At 35.9% G+C, this 17850-nt stretch overlaps 3 protein-coding genes across 10 annotated transcripts; 1 reads left to right on the forward strand and 2 right to left on the reverse strand.

Annotated features, from left to right (window-relative positions):
- Positions 1-375: 375 nt before the first annotated feature.
- On the forward strand, positions 376-4985 carry LOC121745274 (protein TRIGALACTOSYLDIACYLGLYCEROL 3, chloroplastic-like). Its single transcript, XM_042139114.1, has 10 exons — positions 376-687; positions 940-1068; positions 1397-1492; positions 1633-1710; positions 1795-1856; positions 1957-2032; positions 3821-3928; positions 4190-4365; positions 4439-4523; positions 4804-4985. Exons 1-10 carry the CDS (start codon positions 514-516, stop codon positions 4840-4842), a joined length of 1023 nt encoding a protein of 340 aa, XP_041995048.1. The 5' UTR covers positions 376-513; the 3' UTR covers positions 4843-4985.
- Positions 4986-5353: 368 nt separating this feature from the next.
- On the reverse strand, positions 5354-12077 carry LOC121745273 (zinc finger CCCH domain-containing protein ZFN-like). 8 transcript variants are annotated; one of them, XM_042139109.1, is made up of 12 exons: positions 11884-12077; positions 11545-11705; positions 11216-11278; positions 10796-10915; positions 9986-10258; positions 9374-9682; positions 7644-9166; positions 7513-7555; positions 7116-7265; positions 6359-6455; positions 6053-6268; positions 5354-5969 (listed from the first exon to the last, which is right to left on the reverse strand). In XM_042139109.1, the coding sequence occupies exons 1-7, from the start codon at positions 11930-11932 to the stop codon at positions 8885-8887; spliced, it is 1257 nt and encodes a 418-aa protein (XP_041995043.1). In that variant the 5' UTR covers positions 11933-12077; the 3' UTR covers positions 5354-5969; positions 6053-6268; positions 6359-6455; positions 7116-7265; positions 7513-7555; positions 7644-8884. The 8 variants fall into 8 exon arrangements, with proteins under 8 accessions (XP_041995043.1, XP_041995044.1, XP_041995046.1 ...); XM_042139110.1 differs by having other exon boundaries at positions 6359-6465; XM_042139112.1 differs by lacking the exon at positions 6359-6455.
- A 1651-nt stretch (positions 12078-13728) lies between these two features.
- LOC121745181 (DNA ligase 1-like) lies at positions 13729-17482 on the reverse strand. The gene is made up of 9 exons (XM_042138986.1): positions 17258-17482; positions 17072-17177; positions 16279-16559; positions 15893-15998; positions 15470-15823; positions 15314-15390; positions 15104-15228; positions 14212-14532; positions 13729-13940 (listed from the first exon to the last, which is right to left on the reverse strand). Exons 1-9 carry the CDS (start codon positions 17347-17349, stop codon positions 13918-13920), a joined length of 1485 nt encoding a protein of 494 aa, XP_041994920.1. The 5' UTR covers positions 17350-17482; the 3' UTR covers positions 13729-13917.
- Positions 17483-17850: the final 368 nt, after the last annotated feature.

A 17850-nucleotide genomic window follows, 5' to 3' on the forward strand; every position in this document is an offset into this window, starting at 1 on the left:
CGGGTTAATCAGATTTTAATTTTATCATGCTATAAATTTCTAGCCGTAACCCTATAAATTTGACGGGCTATTCGGGCCAGCCCACGGGTTGCGGGCTACACCGACATTCTTAGGCAGCGGTGGACAAGGCGGAGCGGCAGTCGCGCGGCGGTTCCACGACGGCCTATTGTGAGCCGTCGCGGTCAAAAATGTTTTTTATTTTTTTTTAAATTTATTTTGTAATGATTAGGTGGATAAGATTTTTATGGCTGTGCTGACTAGACGGACAAATTATTTTTTGCTATGACCGTCTTAGTGTGGACACTCTAACAAATAATGTAAATAATTTATAATTCTTCTCAAGATTGGAATTTATCATTAAAAAATGAAAAAAATAAATAGCCCGTAGATGTATAAACGAAGATGGGCAGCGATCGACACTCCTCCTCCGGCGGTAATTGTTGTCTCTCCCGCGCTGAAATTGGATTGCTGGATTTTCTCATTTCATAAAATCAAGATTCAGGAAGGTCTCGGATGGCCGCGGCTTCCATCTCTCACAACCCTCTCACAGCATTCAATTCTCTCCGCCGCTCTAATCTATTCCCATCTTTCCCGCCGCTTTCCTCTTCTTCTTCAATAAATAGTAGAAGAAGGGTTTGTTGTGCTTGCGTCGCTCCGCCTCAAAATTACGTGCCTGCAAACTTCAAGGTATGTTGATGGGAATTATTTAGATACTATTTGGTTCATTTAGTTTTAAAATTGCTCCAATTCATCTCATGATCCTCATTTAGTGTTTATTGCTTCTCTATTGGATATGCACTGTAGATTTTGGAATTGCAAACTGTTAAAATGATTTGATGTGTGAGATAGTTGATGACAAATTAAATTACTTACTTTTATGTGCTTTTTTTTGGATTATATTCATGTGGAAACTCGTACACTTCTGTTCATTTTCTCAAGGGTGCTCACAAGATCGATAATACTGGCATCGACGGGGAGGACGAGGATGGGTCAGATGTGCTGATTGAATGCCGAGATGTCTACAAATCCTTTGGGGAAAAGCACATACTAAGAGGTGTGAGCTTTAAGGTGATTTTCTTGTTCATGCTTTGAATAGTTAATTTAGAAATGCATACATTGTCCTATGTGTTTGTTGTTATTTTCAACTGGCCATTTTAGGAAGAAAATGAATGTTTGCAAGTGGTGATTTGTAGTCCAGGGGGATGTTTAATGAATGGGTTGTTACATGAGATCATCCATCTGGGCTACTCACCATTGATCATTTGTGTAACTAACTATATTTCGTTAATGAACGTAAGAAAAACTTTAGTGAATAAGCCTGTGTTGCCACTGGAAACAGCTAATTCATTCTCAGTGGATACCTCCTTAACATTGACAAAGTTAAATTCTTTTGTAGATTAGGCATGGAGAGGCTGTCGGAATTATTGGGCCATCTGGGACTGGAAAGTCAACCATCTTGAAGATAATGGCCGGGCTTCTTGCTCCTGATAAGGTAATCTGATTCTGCAAGTTCGTTTCCTTTCATTTGGTATTATGTTGTACTTTATACTGATATTACTATTATTGATAGAAGCTACTTTAGATTGGGATTGACCGTCTTCTTGTGGTCTCTCATTAATTATGAACAACTAGGGTGAGGTATTGATTCGCGGGAGAAGACGACACGGGTTGATCAGTGATGAGGAACTATCTGGCTTAAGAATTGGCTTGGTGAGATAACATTGTTTGCACCCCCTCTATTATTTCAGGGATTCTAATCTAGACAATTCTCGACTCTACTGCCCAATGTAACAGGTTTTTCAGAGCGCAGCCCTTTTTGATTCTCTCACTGTTCGTGAAAATGTCGGGTTTCTGTTGTAAGATATTTGTCTTTATAATTAGCTTTTGCTTCATTATTATCAACTGTATTTTATGTTTTAGTTATGTATTAAATTAATTCTTCAATTTCTGTGATAGATACGAAAATTCAACTATGCCAGCGGATAAAATTGCCGAACTTGTCACAGAGACTCTAGCTGCTGTTGGCCTAAAGGTATGTGGTTAATGATCACATCCACTTAGCTACTATCTAAGCATATCACACACACACACACACACACACACACCTAAATGTAGAATTAAGACCAAAACTCATCCATTAGATTAAAAAATGGGAGATTGGGATTTCATAAAAACACGTTTCAACGTACCTTCTTCAGAACATCATCATATGAGTAAAATTGTCCAAAATTATATTAACCTTGCGATAATAAAGTGTAGTTGTTGGATGTCATTGGGGCTATTAACGAATTAGAAAGTATACTTCAGAATAACATTCTGTTTACTTCAACATAACATTAAATTTACTTTAGTACAACACAAGTATATAACCCCATGACAATTAAGGGTGTTGTCAATTGTAATTGGTGCCACCAATAAATTCGACATAATACACTTCAGCATAAAATTTAATCAACTTAGCATAAAATTGAATTTACATCGTCATATTGCATAGCATAGCATTCAATTAACATAAGCATAACATTGAATTTAATTCAACATAATGCAAATTCGCCGAGATACTTATATGTTCCATTTTTCCATGAAAATTTGACCGTTTGTTCATGTGAACATATGCAATCAAATAATTTGGTAGAATCCTAATAAAATTACTTTTAGTTCGATATATGGTTTGTGAAAAAATAATTTAAATCGATATAGTTGTATGGAATTTATAGTTTTGTGATATTTTAGAAGAGAGAAAGTGAGTTACATTTATCATTAAAAACGGAAGGCATCATTGCAAATTTGAAAGTTTACTTCATCATAACATTGAATGTACATCAGCATAACAATACATTTACTTCGCCATAACGTAGATTGTAGGAATCATGTCATATTATCTAGGAATCACGCTATTTCCACAAACGATTTTGCTTTAATAGACAAAATCAATATTATCTGTTACAATCTGTTGCCGTGTGACATTAATCACAACCGTCTGTTTTCCAAATCATAAGCCTGATATTTGGTCTTAGTTTTGCATAAACACGTTCGGATTTTTATTTCAATTCTATAAATATATAGTAATATAGAGTAAAGGTCAATTTTTGGCCCTAAACATATGACCAAAATACGAATTTGATCCAAAACATTCACTTTTTGAAAAATAGGTTCATAACAAATGAAATCCTTGTCGTAGTGGTCATTTTTTTACGGTTCCTTCAAAAAACTAAAGGTCATGCCACCGTGCAATTAGCATTGACCGTTAGTTTTTTAACGGAATTGTCAAAAAAAGGACTACTTTGGTGAGATTTTCATTTGTTATGGACCTATTTTTCAAAAAGTGAATGTTTTGGACCAAATTCGTATTTTGGTCATATGTTTAGGACCAAAATTGACCTTTACTCAATTAACTAATGATTTTTTTCGGTCCACGTTAGCATTATTTGTTTTGTTTTATACATTTCTTTTGATTCAATTCTGTTACCTCAAAATTTATTATTGATGTCATTAATTCTACAAATTACTTAAAAATCAAACTTGATTTAGTTATTTTCTTTGTAACTTCAAATAAATGAATAAAATAACAAATCGAGCTTCGATGTTCATATTATTTGTAAAGTTAATAACTCTAGTGTGTACTAAACGAGATCAGTGCATATGGATGATGCACACATAAAGTATGTAATGGTCAATCTGATGATACCTACTTAGCAAGAATCTGACAGCGAAATTTCTCAGAAAATGTAACCCAGCTTAATAGTTTTGTATGCCGTACAGTGGAAGGACTTACTCATTTCCTAAGGCAGGGGGTAGTTTAAGTGAATTCTTTTTACAGGGAGTTGAAGATCGATTACCTTCTGAATTGTCTGGTGGGATGAAAAAGAGAGTTGCCCTTGCTCGTTCCATCATTTTTGATACAACAAAGCTTGCGATTGAACCCGAGGTATGTTTTGTTCTCCTTTTCTTGTCTACCAAAGAAAATTCTGGTGCTCTGCTTACACATAAAGGTTAAGATTATATATCTATTTTGGCTTGTATTTTTTGGTGTTATATGCAACATATTATCATGAAATACATTTTAATTTGCATTATTCAATTGAAAATGTCATCATCAATTTCTTTGTCAACCATGGTGATTGGTGTAGACATCCTTACATTCTGGTATTTATATATCACTGACTGACATCATGTGTTTTTTGAATAGGTGCTCCTATATGACGAGCCAACAGCTGGTCTGGATCCTATTGCATCAACTGTTGTTGAAGATCTCATTCGCTCGGTTCATATGAAAGGTGAGGATGCACTTGGGAAGCCTGGGAAGATTGCATCCTATGTGGTAGTCACTCATCAACATAGCACAATCAAAAGAGCTGTTGATAGGTAGTGGTTAATTTCTAGCCTCTTGAACACAACTTGAACTACTTCTCATTCTTATACTAAATACCATATCTAGGCTGTTGTTTCTGTATGAAGGAAGGGCTGTTTGGCAAGGAACGACTCATGAATTTTCTTCCTCAACGAATCCAATTGTTCGACAGGTAACGTCATTTCTTTCTATGTGCATCTTTCCTTGTGCAATATCATGGGGTTTACGAGTCACATATTTATTCCAGTATGTTTAAGATCCCTTGATGCACTTCCAAGGAAACATCCAAAATTCAAATGAGTTATTATTATGAATCATGATCATCTGAGGTTTCCATAGGAACCTTTTCTAGATTTTAGAGTTGTAAATATTCTTCATATATTATATTTTTCCTTCTCAAACTCTAATTTTTGGTTTAAATAATGATTCTCAAACATGAATTGTGGTTTCAGTTTGCATCTGGGAGCTTGGATGGGCCAATTAGGTATTAGGCAGTCTTCTGTGTCTGTGTCTACAATTTCAATCTCCATGTATTTGCTCGAGTTCGAAGGAATGTGATAGTGTTTATTTCAGGGGTATATCACATTATGTTTCTCATTTTATTTTTTAATCCAGCATATTATTTTACTTTGCATGCTGGGTGTAGCGTCCAATCCCATTTTCATATAATTTGATGCTTGTATTTTTTTTGTTCGGTTAACACGTGTAATAACTGAGGAATAATAGCATCGATTGCACTGTGTAATACTCCCTCCGTCTCCTAAAAATAGAAACTTCTGAAACGATATGGATTTTAATGCAAAATTGGTAAAATAAGAGAAATAGAAAGAAAAGTGGGTTCCACGTCATTAGAAGATCGATTAAAAAAAGAAAGAGTTTCTATTATTAGGAGATGAGGGAGTAGAACCTAATTATGGTTTTCCAAGATTGCTTTTTGCACTATACCAAATCGAATCTGATTCGAGTCTCAATTGAAAATGGGACAAGATAAAACAAGTAATATAGCAGAAACTAAAAATCTTGTGGGACAAAATTTATGTAATAACTAATAGTAAACACAAGGTGGTATCAATCTTTTCCACCATAAAATCACCACTAGTTCTTGGTCTGCAATATGTAGAGTTTTATGGTTCGACCATAACAACAAAGATCAATATATAACCTGTATAGAAACTGACAAAACTAGTTACGCAAAATCCTCACTGAAGGCGGTCCCTGTTCACTCCCATATCGAAGTAGCATCACAGGCTATCCCTTCCCATTGCACGATGACTCCTTGTGGCAGAGACCCGGGTTGCCTGCAAATGCCCCCAGTAGTCCTGCCTTGTGGGATGATCCCAGTGAGACAGTTATGTTATGTGATTGATTGATTGATTGCTTTGAATGTGATCAACCAGTTCGGTAGGGATCCATTCAGCATGTTATGTGAGATGGACAAAATCTAAGCTTGGACCATGTGGATACAGCATCGCTGAGAGAGCTCAAATCGACAACCTTCAACGACTTGCAAGGTATCCCTTTCCAGAGATTATGTTGTAGCTATATCCTCAAACTCTTATCCACTGCATGGAGGAATCTCAGCAGAGATTTTGTTGTTGTTCAGCTTCAATGCCAGCAACTGAAAGCAACCAACATTATTGATGATGATGATGATGATAAAAAAGAATATCAAGAATTAGACATGGCATCCAAAGCAATTACAAGTCTTGGGAGTGAGAGAACAGATCCAAAGGGCCTTTTTGGAATGTTGCAATTGATTGCATAGCAGCATGGAGATGGCAAACAGCAGCTTCTGCTTTCACCTCCACAGCAAGCGCACAGTGAACAAATCTGAAAGCTCCCCAAATTCCTTGTGCTATCATTCACCATCACCATCATCTCCTTCTTCCCCAGCGGCACCATATCCTCCACCGCCACCTGCAGCCATTTTTATCATCTCCTCCTTTTCACAATCAATGTCTTCTGATACACTGAAAGAAAATAGAAGTGGCGGAGAGAGAAGCTTACCATAAACAATCTAAGTTGTTGATGGAGACTAGAGATGAATTAAAGAATCAGCACACACCAGAAAATTCCACTACTAATTGCATGCATTTCTTACTGCCTGTGATGTTCTTCAAAAAGGAATTAAAAGGGTCGACTAAAGAAGCAGGAAATTGGCAGTGATGAACTGTAATCTGGAAGGAGAAATGAAAGTAGATCTTTTTTGTTGAGGGAAGAGATAGTCATTGGGTATGAACATGCATCTAACCACATTGCTAGCTAATAAATAAAGTAGTTTTGGTTTGAATGTGTATAAGGGAGGAGGAAAGGTTGGGGTTTAATTGTATTCAATAAACCAAAAAGAAGAAATGCAAAAGTTTGCAAATGGGCATTTCGCAGCTATGGCACATGGTACAAATGTAAAAAAAGGAGAGCTGCAGCAGTATCCGTACCCTCCACTCCCACCTTTCTGCTATGCTAATATGAACTAAAATTTGTTGTAACTTTTTAAACACAGATTTCCCTAGGTCTAACAATCTTCTTTCTACAAGTACATTTTTTATTAAAAGAGCCTTCCATGCCAGGAAGGACACTTGTACAGGTATAATACCATGCAAGTTTCAACACATCAAACTTATATATGAAAGACCAACTGAACAAGTAAAGAAAGCCAACACCCTGAAAAAGATGGCTATTGCAATCAAACACCTCTAGTGATTCAAAAAATTAGAAATGGTGACGTCCTGTGGGGTAAAACTTATTTCTTAATTTTGTAGAATACCTGCTATTTGCCCCTCTAGAAAAATATACTGATACATGGGGTAAGTGAAGCACGCCACTTTTTCCTTCGCTGTTTCTTTACAGATCCTAATTGATCAGTATAGCAATCTCTGAGCTGCTCATGAGAAATTAACAACTACTCCCTCCGTCCCTGAAATTTTGTCACATTTCATTTTCTGCACCCGTTTTAGAAAAATGATAATAAATAGCTAAAGTGGAGAGATTATAAAGTAAGAGAGAGAATAACGTAGACGAGACTCTTATCTGCATTATTCTCTTTCTTACTTTACCCTCTCTTCACTTTAACTATTTATTATCATTTTTCCAAAACGAGTGCAGAAAATTAAATGTGATAATTTCAGGGACGGAGGGAGTATTTCATTATAAGTTGACCATACTTCCTTGTGGCTTCAGCGTGTGGAAGCAAGTACAGGTAGATCTCTACACAAAGAAGAGACAGTTATGAACTTGAAAACATTTCAAAATTCAAAAGAATTAATAAAGCAGACAGAGAGATACCACAAGTTACCTGATTCTGTTTTGGCACAGCAAAACTTGATCTTTAGCTTTCAATAATGGAACAACTACCCCTGGACTGGCTCTTACAGAAAATGAGAAATGGTATCTTTTTTTTTATGGTTTTATCTTTAAGGCTGATTAGATTCTGTTAGAACTCAATCACATACAACCTGAATCAATGTATGTTGAATTAAAAACACATGCTTCAGTCCCTTCCCATTGCCATAGAACATATGACCCACAAACCATACTTAAATTAGACAAACCACAAAAATAGGTTCTTAGTTCGGCGTGTCTGGATATAGATCCAGTGCACTTTTCTTACTTCTACATCAATACTGTTTAACAGAAACCTACTAGTCATAAAATACCCTACATATTGCTGACACAGAAAATTACTAGCCCAATAGCATAACTGACAGCTAATAGCACATATCATAATTACCTAATCATTTGACCACTAGCATGGTCAATGAAGACACATTAGACTTCTGATAGAAAAACTAAAACAGCAAAAAATTGGTAATAAGATAATAAACATTACTCGATTTTTGATAATCCCCACTAATAACCATTACACGAAGGATGTAGCGTGAGTTCCAGACAATGAGACAAATAGGACATTAACATTAATCAGTAGAAATAGATTTCTAAATAATTAGTGGAGAGATAATTATGCTCATCTTACCAAAGTAATGCTCAGAACTTATGATAATTCTCACTTATAACAATGAAATGAAGGGGACATAGCAAGCATTTTAAACACGTAGAAAATCAACCATAATCAGCAGAAATAGCTATTAGCGCAAGTAATGGCCACGTATAATTTTGGGAAGACTATTGCCGAGAGAAAATCAACCATAATCAGCAGAAATAGCTATTAGCGCAAGGAATGGCCCCGTATAATTTTGGGAAGACTATTGCCGAGAGAGGCAAAACCCTGCTGCAAAAACAGATGCTCAGAAGACTGTCAAAGTGACAGAAATATATGAACATGATGACAGCTCTCAAAAAATTGGAAACATCCACCACTGCCTTTTAACAAATGTGATAACATTTGCAAATTTATACATTGCAGCAAGTTTAAGTAGTGAATCTAGTCAATTGAACTGCATCTTGAGAAAAGCAGATCGACTTGGAATTGAATTATGTACATCTCCAGCCAGGGAAATGAATATACAGGAAGCTGTTATTTATTTATCTTCCAAAGTAAATAGGACAATAACTCAATTACTTTTGGAAGAAATATTTTTACTCTGAGTCAGTGTTATTGTCACCCGAGGATTTTTGTATAGTCTCTGACAAAGAGAGCCGCCTATTTCTTGTGGAGCTTGTGTCGATGAGTCCATCTGGGGAGAAATTTATTGGAACTGTTCCCGGTGAAGATGCCAAAAACCGGCGAAAAGCTGTGGAGTCAGTTGATGATGAGGCAGGGGTATTGTATGCAAAAGCTCTCATGGGGTGGTCAAATTTGCAACTTGGACCAAACTTGCAGATACCATATCGTGAGTAGAATACACATAGAGGCTCCCCCTATAACCAACAAATGAGAAATACATTTGAAAGGTAAAAAATGCTGACTTTGAAAAATAATCCAAAGGTTAGGAACCAACACAAAAAGGTACAGATTTGTATGTAAAATTAACTATTGAATAACTGAAAGTGAAGGCAGAGACCCATTCCTGGTTTATTGTCCTCAGGAGTGTGCTCGGAAAAATAAATGTTGGTGCAAAAACCTACCGGCCGTAAAGGAAGTCCAATTGGACTCAAGTGACAGTCAGGAACAGGAACCAGTCTCTCCTTAGGATGGTGAAACTTGCAAACTGCACCAAATTTGCAGTCCCCAGTTTTCATATAAAACTGGCATTCAGGTTGATCTGGTCTCTCAGGAAACACATTATCCTTTTGGAATGCATAATATCCCATTGGCACAGAACCATACTCAGATGCAACATTTCCAGAGTCGCCCTGATGTGATGCTCCATCATTTTGGATGTTTACTGCTGAAGGAGGTTGGTTTTCAGAAGTTAGAACTGAACCGAGTTGACCCTGAAAAGCCAGGCATGAGCAAATTCAGATTTTATCCTGAAGCTAGATACTTCTGGGAAGGATCTTGCATCCAACCAATTGAACTTCTCTATTTAATACTCTCCATGAGAAACAGGTTTGGGAGGGAGCAACTCATACATGCATTTCTTTCATACCACAAGGCTGAAGTGTGATTTAAGTTTTCGATTTCAATTAATAACTACTATGATTGGGGCACTGAACATGCTCCAATCTGTCTTGCTTAGACAAAGCAAAGCCATACAGAATTAAGTATAAAGAAAACAAACCCATAAGAAATATTACAATGTATGTGTTCCATCCAGGCACAGATACCACTCCCTGCTGCATGACAAGTGGTGCATAACTTGAAGGGCTTTGCCACCGTGGACTGGCTATAAAAGAAGCTCTCATCAATGGATATGACAGCTGGCTGGTTGTAGGAGACTGAATTGGAGGATATACGGCAGAACCACGTAAAGATGCTGTCATATTTGATGGCTGGGGATGATGGAATTTACAAGTACTTCCAAATTTGCACTGTCCATTTCTCATATAATATCCACATTCCATCTCATTCTGCACAGAAAACAAAGGAAAAAATAAATTAAAACAAGAAAGCTTGAAAAAAGCATGCAAAAGCTACCTTTGTTAAAGAATTTACTTTCAATTATGTAAATTAGGTGACGAAAACACCAAATTTCTCGAGAACAGACTGTTTACTCAACCATTCTCACATGAGGAACAAGGATTTTTGCAGTAACTCATATGCGTCCTTCTCTTATGAAGTTACATATTATCCATAAGCCTAGCTTAGCCCCTGCCCTTTTACGAACTAGAACACAAGCAACTGTGATCTCATACAAAGTGCTTTCTTCATCACGCGTTGAACTCATCCATCTTATTCCTCTCAAACTAGACTATACTCATAATCTAGTTTAGAAAAGTGAGGCTAAATTTTTCTTCACAACTGCGAAGTTCTCATCCAGATTTTTATTGAGAGTGTTATAAGAAATAATGAGAAAGCTAATGCCTGTAAACATCAACTTGTATCCCAAAATTCAACTACGAAACTAAACCAAAGTAAATCATTGACAGGGAGGTATATGTGCTGACCGGGCGAAGTGGATATCCCAAAACATTTAAGGAAACTCGTCCAGTAATCCCAGCTTTGTCTCGAGGATGATGAAATTTGCATGTGGCTCCAAACTTGCATGTCCCCGTTTGTAAATAATACTGAAGATAAGACAAAAATGTTCAAATGATGATATGAAGGAAACGTGTCAGGAGCAAATAGAGAACTTCAGTCAAATACGTTAAAGTTATAAATGACCGCATTCATAGTTCAAAAAAGACTAAGGCTACAAAGTAATCAGAGGAAAATACACAAATGTAGACAAAACCTTACAAGGAAAAAAAGTAAACTCAAAACAAAAGAGATCAAAGAATTTAATAATAAACTCTTATGGAATCATCAAAACTTCAGAAGAGTCAGTCTACACCTAAAATGAAAATAAAAGTTGAGTAGACACATACCTGACATTCAGGCTGTCCTATCCTTTCGGGATATTCACCTTTCATCCTTGCTGTGGCAATAGCCTATAAATTAAATTGATAGTTTCAGATAAGTGCAACGGAAAAAATTTAAATAGCAGTACAAAAAACAGTCAAAAGATGTATACTTGCTTCTAAAAATAGGTAAAGTGAATCAGTTAAGTTTGTGTTCTATCAGTTCAGGATTTAGGATTTTGGATTCAGGTTAACATAATATAATATGATTGATTTCAGTAGTTTTGGCAATATAGCCAGCAAACAATCCAGAGGCAGGAGCTCCAAAATTCAAGAAGTGTGATAGTATAACATACGAGTTTCCTGTTAGGAGGGTGGTTAAATCGACACGTAGGGCCAAATCGGCAAACTCCTGTTCGAATGTAGTATGAACAATCCGGTTCGCCTTCACGAACAGGATAAGGTCCATATTCCATATGTTGTTCCCTTGATCGCATGTTCATTTGCCACAAAACATCTAAAACAGATAAGCAGCAAGTAAGAAACTCATCTTGTAATTATAGAATTCAAATATACAATACAATTTCTCACATGGAGTAGAGTTAAAAGAAGTGAGGCAATGACATTAAGTGATCGGAGTAGTAAGCACAATAATGAGTTCAATCGGTAAGTGAATAGTTAGGGTTTAAGAAGACCTTGGTGGTGCATGGAGGAGGAAGCGGCGGTGACGGAAGCTCGCGACATTGGAAATTCACCATGACATGACCTCGCGAATACAGCAAAGCAAAGGAGAGGAGAGGGCGGTCTGTCTCCTCCACACAAACACTAAATAATACTGCTGCTGCCTGCCTCTGCTCTGCTCTGCTCTTTTCTTTCTACACTCAAAAAGAAATTCAGAATAAAAATCAACCAACCAAACCCCACTCTCTCTCGCGCCTGCGCTTTTGCATTCTACTCGCTTCCTCATTCTGCCACATGTTACCAGATCCAACCACGAATCGTTTTCCATCCTAAATCCATTTCATTTTTGCGTAAATCTATTTTCAAAATTCTAAATAATTGACAACTTTTACCACTGTTTAATGGAATATTTGAAAATTTTAATTTAATACGTTAGTTACTTATTTTTAGATGTTTATGTAAACTGAAAAAATTTCTATCTATTGTTTTCGTATTGATAAAAAAATTATCATTGTTTTGTATTAGCATAATATATTATTATTATTATTATATATTTTATACAGTCATATATGTAAAGAAGTTAAAGACGGAATGTAATAATTTATAACATGGATAAAAACTTTTATGCCCCTTCCATCTCACTACAAGTGAATGATATTCATTTTTCGATTCACCCGAGTGATCAATTTCTATTTTTAGGAATATCATTTACTTTGTGTTACTTTATTCTTTTGTCTACTTTATTATTTTCTATAATAAATATTTCTTTCATCCTATAAGAATATGGACTCTTTCCTTTTTAGTCCGTCACTCAAGAATATGCATTTTCTAATTTTAGGAGTTATTCTCTCTCAAATGAGATGAAATCCATCATCCACTAACAATACTTTAATTTCTTTTTCTCTCTACCTCTTTTTTATTTTACCAGTTGTGCTAAAACTTGTGTCCAATCCAAAGTACATATTCTTATGGGACGGAGTGATTATTGTATTTCCGAATCTTATGCTCCAAAGAAATAGACGTAGAGAATATAATATAAATTTCAAACATTTTGTAACACTCTGAAATATTTTGTAAATATATCTCAAAATTCATCAAATATTTTTGTTTCTAACTGATTCACCCGACGCATTTAGATTTTTATTACCATTTTATTACATACAAGCCATGTAATTATAAATTTATTAAAAAGAAGATAAAGATCTACTCTCTAGTAGCATAAACATTTCAATATTATAAATGTTTATTTATTCGAACATCATTAATCTTGAAACGACAAAATTATATGAAATGAAACTCAAGCTTTACATGGTCCAAAAAGACCCCATCTTTTATTTTATGTAGACCGTATCACCCGAAGTAAATACCATTCTTAAAAAATACTACTTCTGTTCGTATTCCTTTTTAAATTATTCTACTATAACTGAGTTTTTTTTTTTTTGACAAAAAACAATCTATTTCTTCTGTTTTACTTTACTATCCTTTACTTTATTCTGTCTTCATCTCTCTACTTTATTCCTTTAATACTTTATTCTCTCTTCACTTAACTCACTCACTCTAAACACAAGTTCTTAAATTCTGTGCAGATATGAAACTCCACTATTACATAGGAACCGGAAGGAGTAATACGTAGAATCATAAAGCAACATTGGCCTTTTCACATCTTGTTTAGTGCGATAAAAAAGACGAACAAATTCTCATCTGATCTGACCCAAATGAAATGCCTCCTTCCACCCACCAAAAGTGAACATTTCCACTTTGAAGATGAAATGCTATGTCACAATCATACCACAACCATCCCCACATTTCTATATCTACCTACAACTGCGCAATATATATTCCCACTTGCTTGTACAATATGTCAACCGTGAGAGTAAATCACTATACTTGGAATTTATCACTCAATATAACACTACAAATGCCTACATAAGTTCCATCCAACATTAACGAATGCAAAATACCTAACTCAACCACACAATAAAATTACTAAAGATACAGATACTTCCGCATACCACTGCTTCTCTCTACAAACCTCTGTTACCTGAAATTTAGTCGCTCTCTTCATTATCATCTGCAAAGAAATGGATGAGAAACATAATATATCAATTTGTGGAAGTCCGAAGTCGGCATAATCAGTATTTCCTATAAGGGTAATAGAGTTTACTCCTCTGCTGCACTGTTACATTGCCAGTCCAGAGGGCTCTAAATTATCTCAGTAAAAAAACTCGCTAGGAAACAGGTGGTGTGTCAAAGTGAAAATTATCAGTGTTCAAAAGGAATACACCAATAATTGATTAAGGCACGTAATTGTGAGAAAATTAAGGCAAATCAACCAATATTACCTTCATCAGATTCTTCACTTTCATCTTCATCATCTTGTTCCTCGTCATCTTCTTCCTCTTCTTCTGCCTCCTCTTCTTCCATTTCCTTCTCCTTCTCTTTCTCCTTCTCTTCCTCATTGTCATCATTGAGATCTTTGTCATTGTTTTCTTGCTTTTTACTATCTTTAACATCAACCTTGTCTTTCTTACCATGATCTACAGGTTTTTTTGGAACCCCAAAACTAAATGTCGATCTTCTTCTTGAACTGGATATGATGTTGCTCATGTCAATACCTTCAAGTTCTTTGGCTCTTTCTTTTCTCTTTCGACAATCTTTGATTTCTGAAATAATGAAAATGGCAGCATTATTCTATCTACAGAGGGGGGGGTGTGCTGGGAGGGACAAAAACTGGATCCAGAGAAATTAGAATAATGTGGGTACAGTTAGCCTTTCAGAGCCACAGTCAATTAAAAAGGCCACTGTGGCCAGTTTGAAACCAATTCATCAGCCAAAACATCTTGTAACCTTAATGTTCTTCTCCCTTTCACTCAAAGACAACATCAATGTCTCAAAACATCATTTACCAAAGCTAATCTTGTGGGGTTCATTAATGACACTTTATAAAGAGAATTGTCCTTCAAGCTCATACATCATGCTTGCCAACTGGATACTGATATGGGACTGGAAGCAAGCTGAGTAACATCCAATTTAAAACATACCAAACCTAACAAATTGGCAAGAGTTCCAATTGAGAGCTCTCGGTTCTAGAAAATATATTTAAATTTTATACATTTCTGAAACTAAGGTTCTGATTAGATCATGCCATGCATCTTAACCTTTTTAACATACTTGTCCCCACATTTGGCACCATAATATGTCCATAAATAGCCAGCATACCAAATAGTCTATTACCTTTCTCAGAGGGATTTTTCGATAGCCCTTCTCTTGTGAGAATACCCTCCAACTCCTTCACTAAAATGGTTTCTCGTTTGTTGTCTGGTGCTTGTTTAGCTTTCTTGTAAATAGTAGGAGGAATACTGACCATTAAGACCAAAAAATGTGACCTTGTTAACGAATTGCAAACACAGGTTGTAAAACAGAGGGTCAAACAGATGTACAAACCTCATTCCACAAGCTTTGATTATTGATTTCAGATTCTCTACGCGTTTCCCATAAACAGGAGCTGACTTTTCTTTCCTCTGGTAAAAATGCTTATATTAGGTACAATTAAAGGCACATATTGGGTAGTGATCACGGTGTTGGCATAATAAAACTAACCATGGCTGATCTTTCAACAGATGACTGGGATTGATCATCTTCAGATAAATTTCCGTCCTCATCTAAGTTATTATCCTCCTCTTTTTGCCTTTTTGCAAGCTTGGTTGGCTTCTTGGGAAAGACATCTGCATTTTCAGAGATTTTACGTTTCTTTGTCTGTTCCGATTTCTTAATGTTTCTTTTGGGAGCAGCTTCCTTCCTTGATTTCACTTTATCACCCATCACGTCACTATCGCTTCCACACTGTGAAGCATCAGACTCCTCTTCGCTGCTGCCCTTCTTTAACTTTCTGCTTTTCATGCCCTGTGAGACTTTTTTCTTAACATCTGTGACAGACTTATCCCCTTTTAATACCTAAATAGCAATACGATCAGTCAGCTATCAATTTGAGAAATCAATAGATGTACAAAAAATTGTTCTTACCTCATCCACTTGTTGACTTATGAATTTTTTAAAAGCATCAAGGGTGTTTTTATCAAGACCAAGATCCTCCTCTAGAAGTCGGCGAACTCCAGCAAGTGATATGTTACTGAAAAACAGAGCATAAACTTAATTCTTTTTTTTACACAGACAATCGCAAGAAATAAAGTAACAATTCACTATAAGAGATTATCAATTAAATAGCTTAACATTAGCAGTAAAGCTAAACTATAAGCACAAGTTCTAGCTATAACTATATTTCTTTAATATTTTTGGTTGCAGTCTCTTATGTTACTATTTTTTCATTTTTTCTCCAGGGAGATGAAATGAACATATTCATTGGATGAAAGAATATCAACTCAGTTGTTCACAAAATCAAAAATACTGACTCAGAATTAGCTTGAAGATGATCAGCTCTTTCCAAAATGGCCTGCTTAATACTGCTTTCACTCAAAGAAGATTGAGTGCCAACTACAGATTTCGCTGTAAGAACACCCATAATAGGTGAGTCCTCCATTGTTTCATCTTTTCCAGGGCTAGACTTTTTAGGATCACTCTTAGCATCTGGCTGTTTAGGCAAAGCCTTTTCTTCATCCCTACTTGTCTGCTCATCTTTGTCCATGTTTGCAGTTATTGGGTTAGCATTGGTTTCATCAGCAGCCTCCATTATCTGGAATTAACAAAAATTTCATATTGTTAAAAATACTTGTTGACTTAACAAAAGAACTAACCTCCAACACCCCAAGATGACAAGAAGATTCCAGTAACCAAAACACTTAAACACTATAGTGTTTTGGAACTTTTAAGTGCAACGAGCGAAATATAACTAAGGAACCTATGTTTATCATCAAAATTGAGCACTTAAGGGAAGAATCAGTGCAAGTGTATTAACAGTTTTCAATCTTTTCAAACAATTCCAATAAAATCGAATCAACAGTCAGACACAGGCATTCTGCACAACTCAGCACCATTTTTAGGGTTTAAACAAGGCATACATAACATTGTTTAGACCAGCAATAATGTCTTCTCGAAACACCAACCAAAATCCAGAGTTTGCAAAACTGAATAATAGAGAACGAAAATGTAACATTGAATTCCTTACAAATTACTAGCGCTCATTCAGCAACTGAATTAACAAATTCAAGATTTTCAAACATCTAAATTAAGTGAAAAACAGTTAACCTTTTCCAAGTAGTGGCGAATAAATCGTTTGTGTCCATCGAACGCAAATTTCTCAAGGCCTAAATCCTTCTCCAAGAGTCTCCTTACGGACTCCAACGTCAGTGAGCTGCAGCAAAATCCAAAACATTATGTATAAAAAGGCAGCAGTTATCATAAACACATGAACAAATGGGTAGAAATCTATACTCGGCTTGGTCCTTGAAATGCTGAAGGCGAGCGGTCACTGCGCCCTCTAGCTGCAGCTCAAGCGTTTGCTTCTCCTCATCTTCTTCAGCCATAATTTTTTCGGATACAGCTGCGGCGGAGGTGGCGGTGGAAGTTGCCGATCAGAGTGAGGGTTTTGAAAATTTGGGGGGATTTTGTGTTGTGATTTTTGGTTCGCACAAAACAGCCGCACAACGTCGTACTTCACAATCCGATTCTGTTTCAAATTTAAATTACCATTTATAGGGATGTCAACCAGGTCAAGCCAGCTTATTTCGGCCTAATCCTCCATTTGCACGTTAATTAGGTAGGGCTAATTGAGTTGTGATTTTATCGAATTATAAATATTCAATCATAATCCTAAATGTTCAGGTTTCGTGCTAACCCAGTAGGCTAATCGGGTTGCTACTTATAAAATTAACGTGTGATTGATCCAATATATAATAATGAAAATTAGTCATATTTATAAATAGTAAATTATTTTATTACGATAATTTTAGGATATATATTTAAAAATAGAACATTTTGAATAGTTAATATTCCATCTGTCTCACAATAGGAGTCACTCTTGTTGT

Source organism: Salvia splendens, chromosome 8 (genome assembly GCF_004379255.2).
Source record: "Salvia splendens isolate huo1 chromosome 8, SspV2, whole genome shotgun sequence".
Lineage (NCBI taxonomy): Eukaryota > Viridiplantae > Streptophyta > Magnoliopsida > Lamiales > Lamiaceae > Salvia > Salvia splendens.

Coding starts and splice junctions, on each gene's coding strand:
- LOC121745273 (XM_042139112.1), bottom strand. CDS start 11,932: ATGTCGCGAGCTTCCGTCACCGCCGCTTCCTCCTCCATGCACCACCAA. Junction 11,279..11,544: donor ACCCTCCTAACAGGAAACTC/GTATGTTATACT, acceptor TTTAATTTATAG/GCTATTGCCACAGCAAGGAT. Junction 10,259..10,795: donor TGGGATATCCACTTCGCCCG/GTCAGCACATAT, acceptor TTTTCTGTGCAG/AATGAGATGGAATGTGGATA.
- LOC121745181 (XM_042138986.1), bottom strand. CDS start 17,349: ATGGCTGAAGAAGATGAGGAGAAGCAAACGCTTGAGCTGCAGCTAGAG. Junction 15,999..16,278: donor CATCTTCAAGCTAATTCTGA/GTCAGTATTTTT, acceptor TCTGTTTTTCAG/TAACATATCACTTGCTGGAG. Junction 15,824..15,892: donor TAAGTCAACAAGTGGATGAG/GTAAGAACAATT, acceptor ATTGCTATTTAG/GTATTAAAAGGGGATAAGTC.
- LOC121745274 (XM_042139114.1), top strand. CDS start 514: ATGGCCGCGGCTTCCATCTCTCACAACCCTCTCACAGCATTCAATTCT. Junction 688..939: donor ACGTGCCTGCAAACTTCAAG/GTATGTTGATGG, acceptor CATTTTCTCAAG/GGTGCTCACAAGATCGATAA. Junction 2,033..3,820: donor TAGCTGCTGTTGGCCTAAAG/GTATGTGGTTAA, acceptor TTCTTTTTACAG/GGAGTTGAAGATCGATTACC.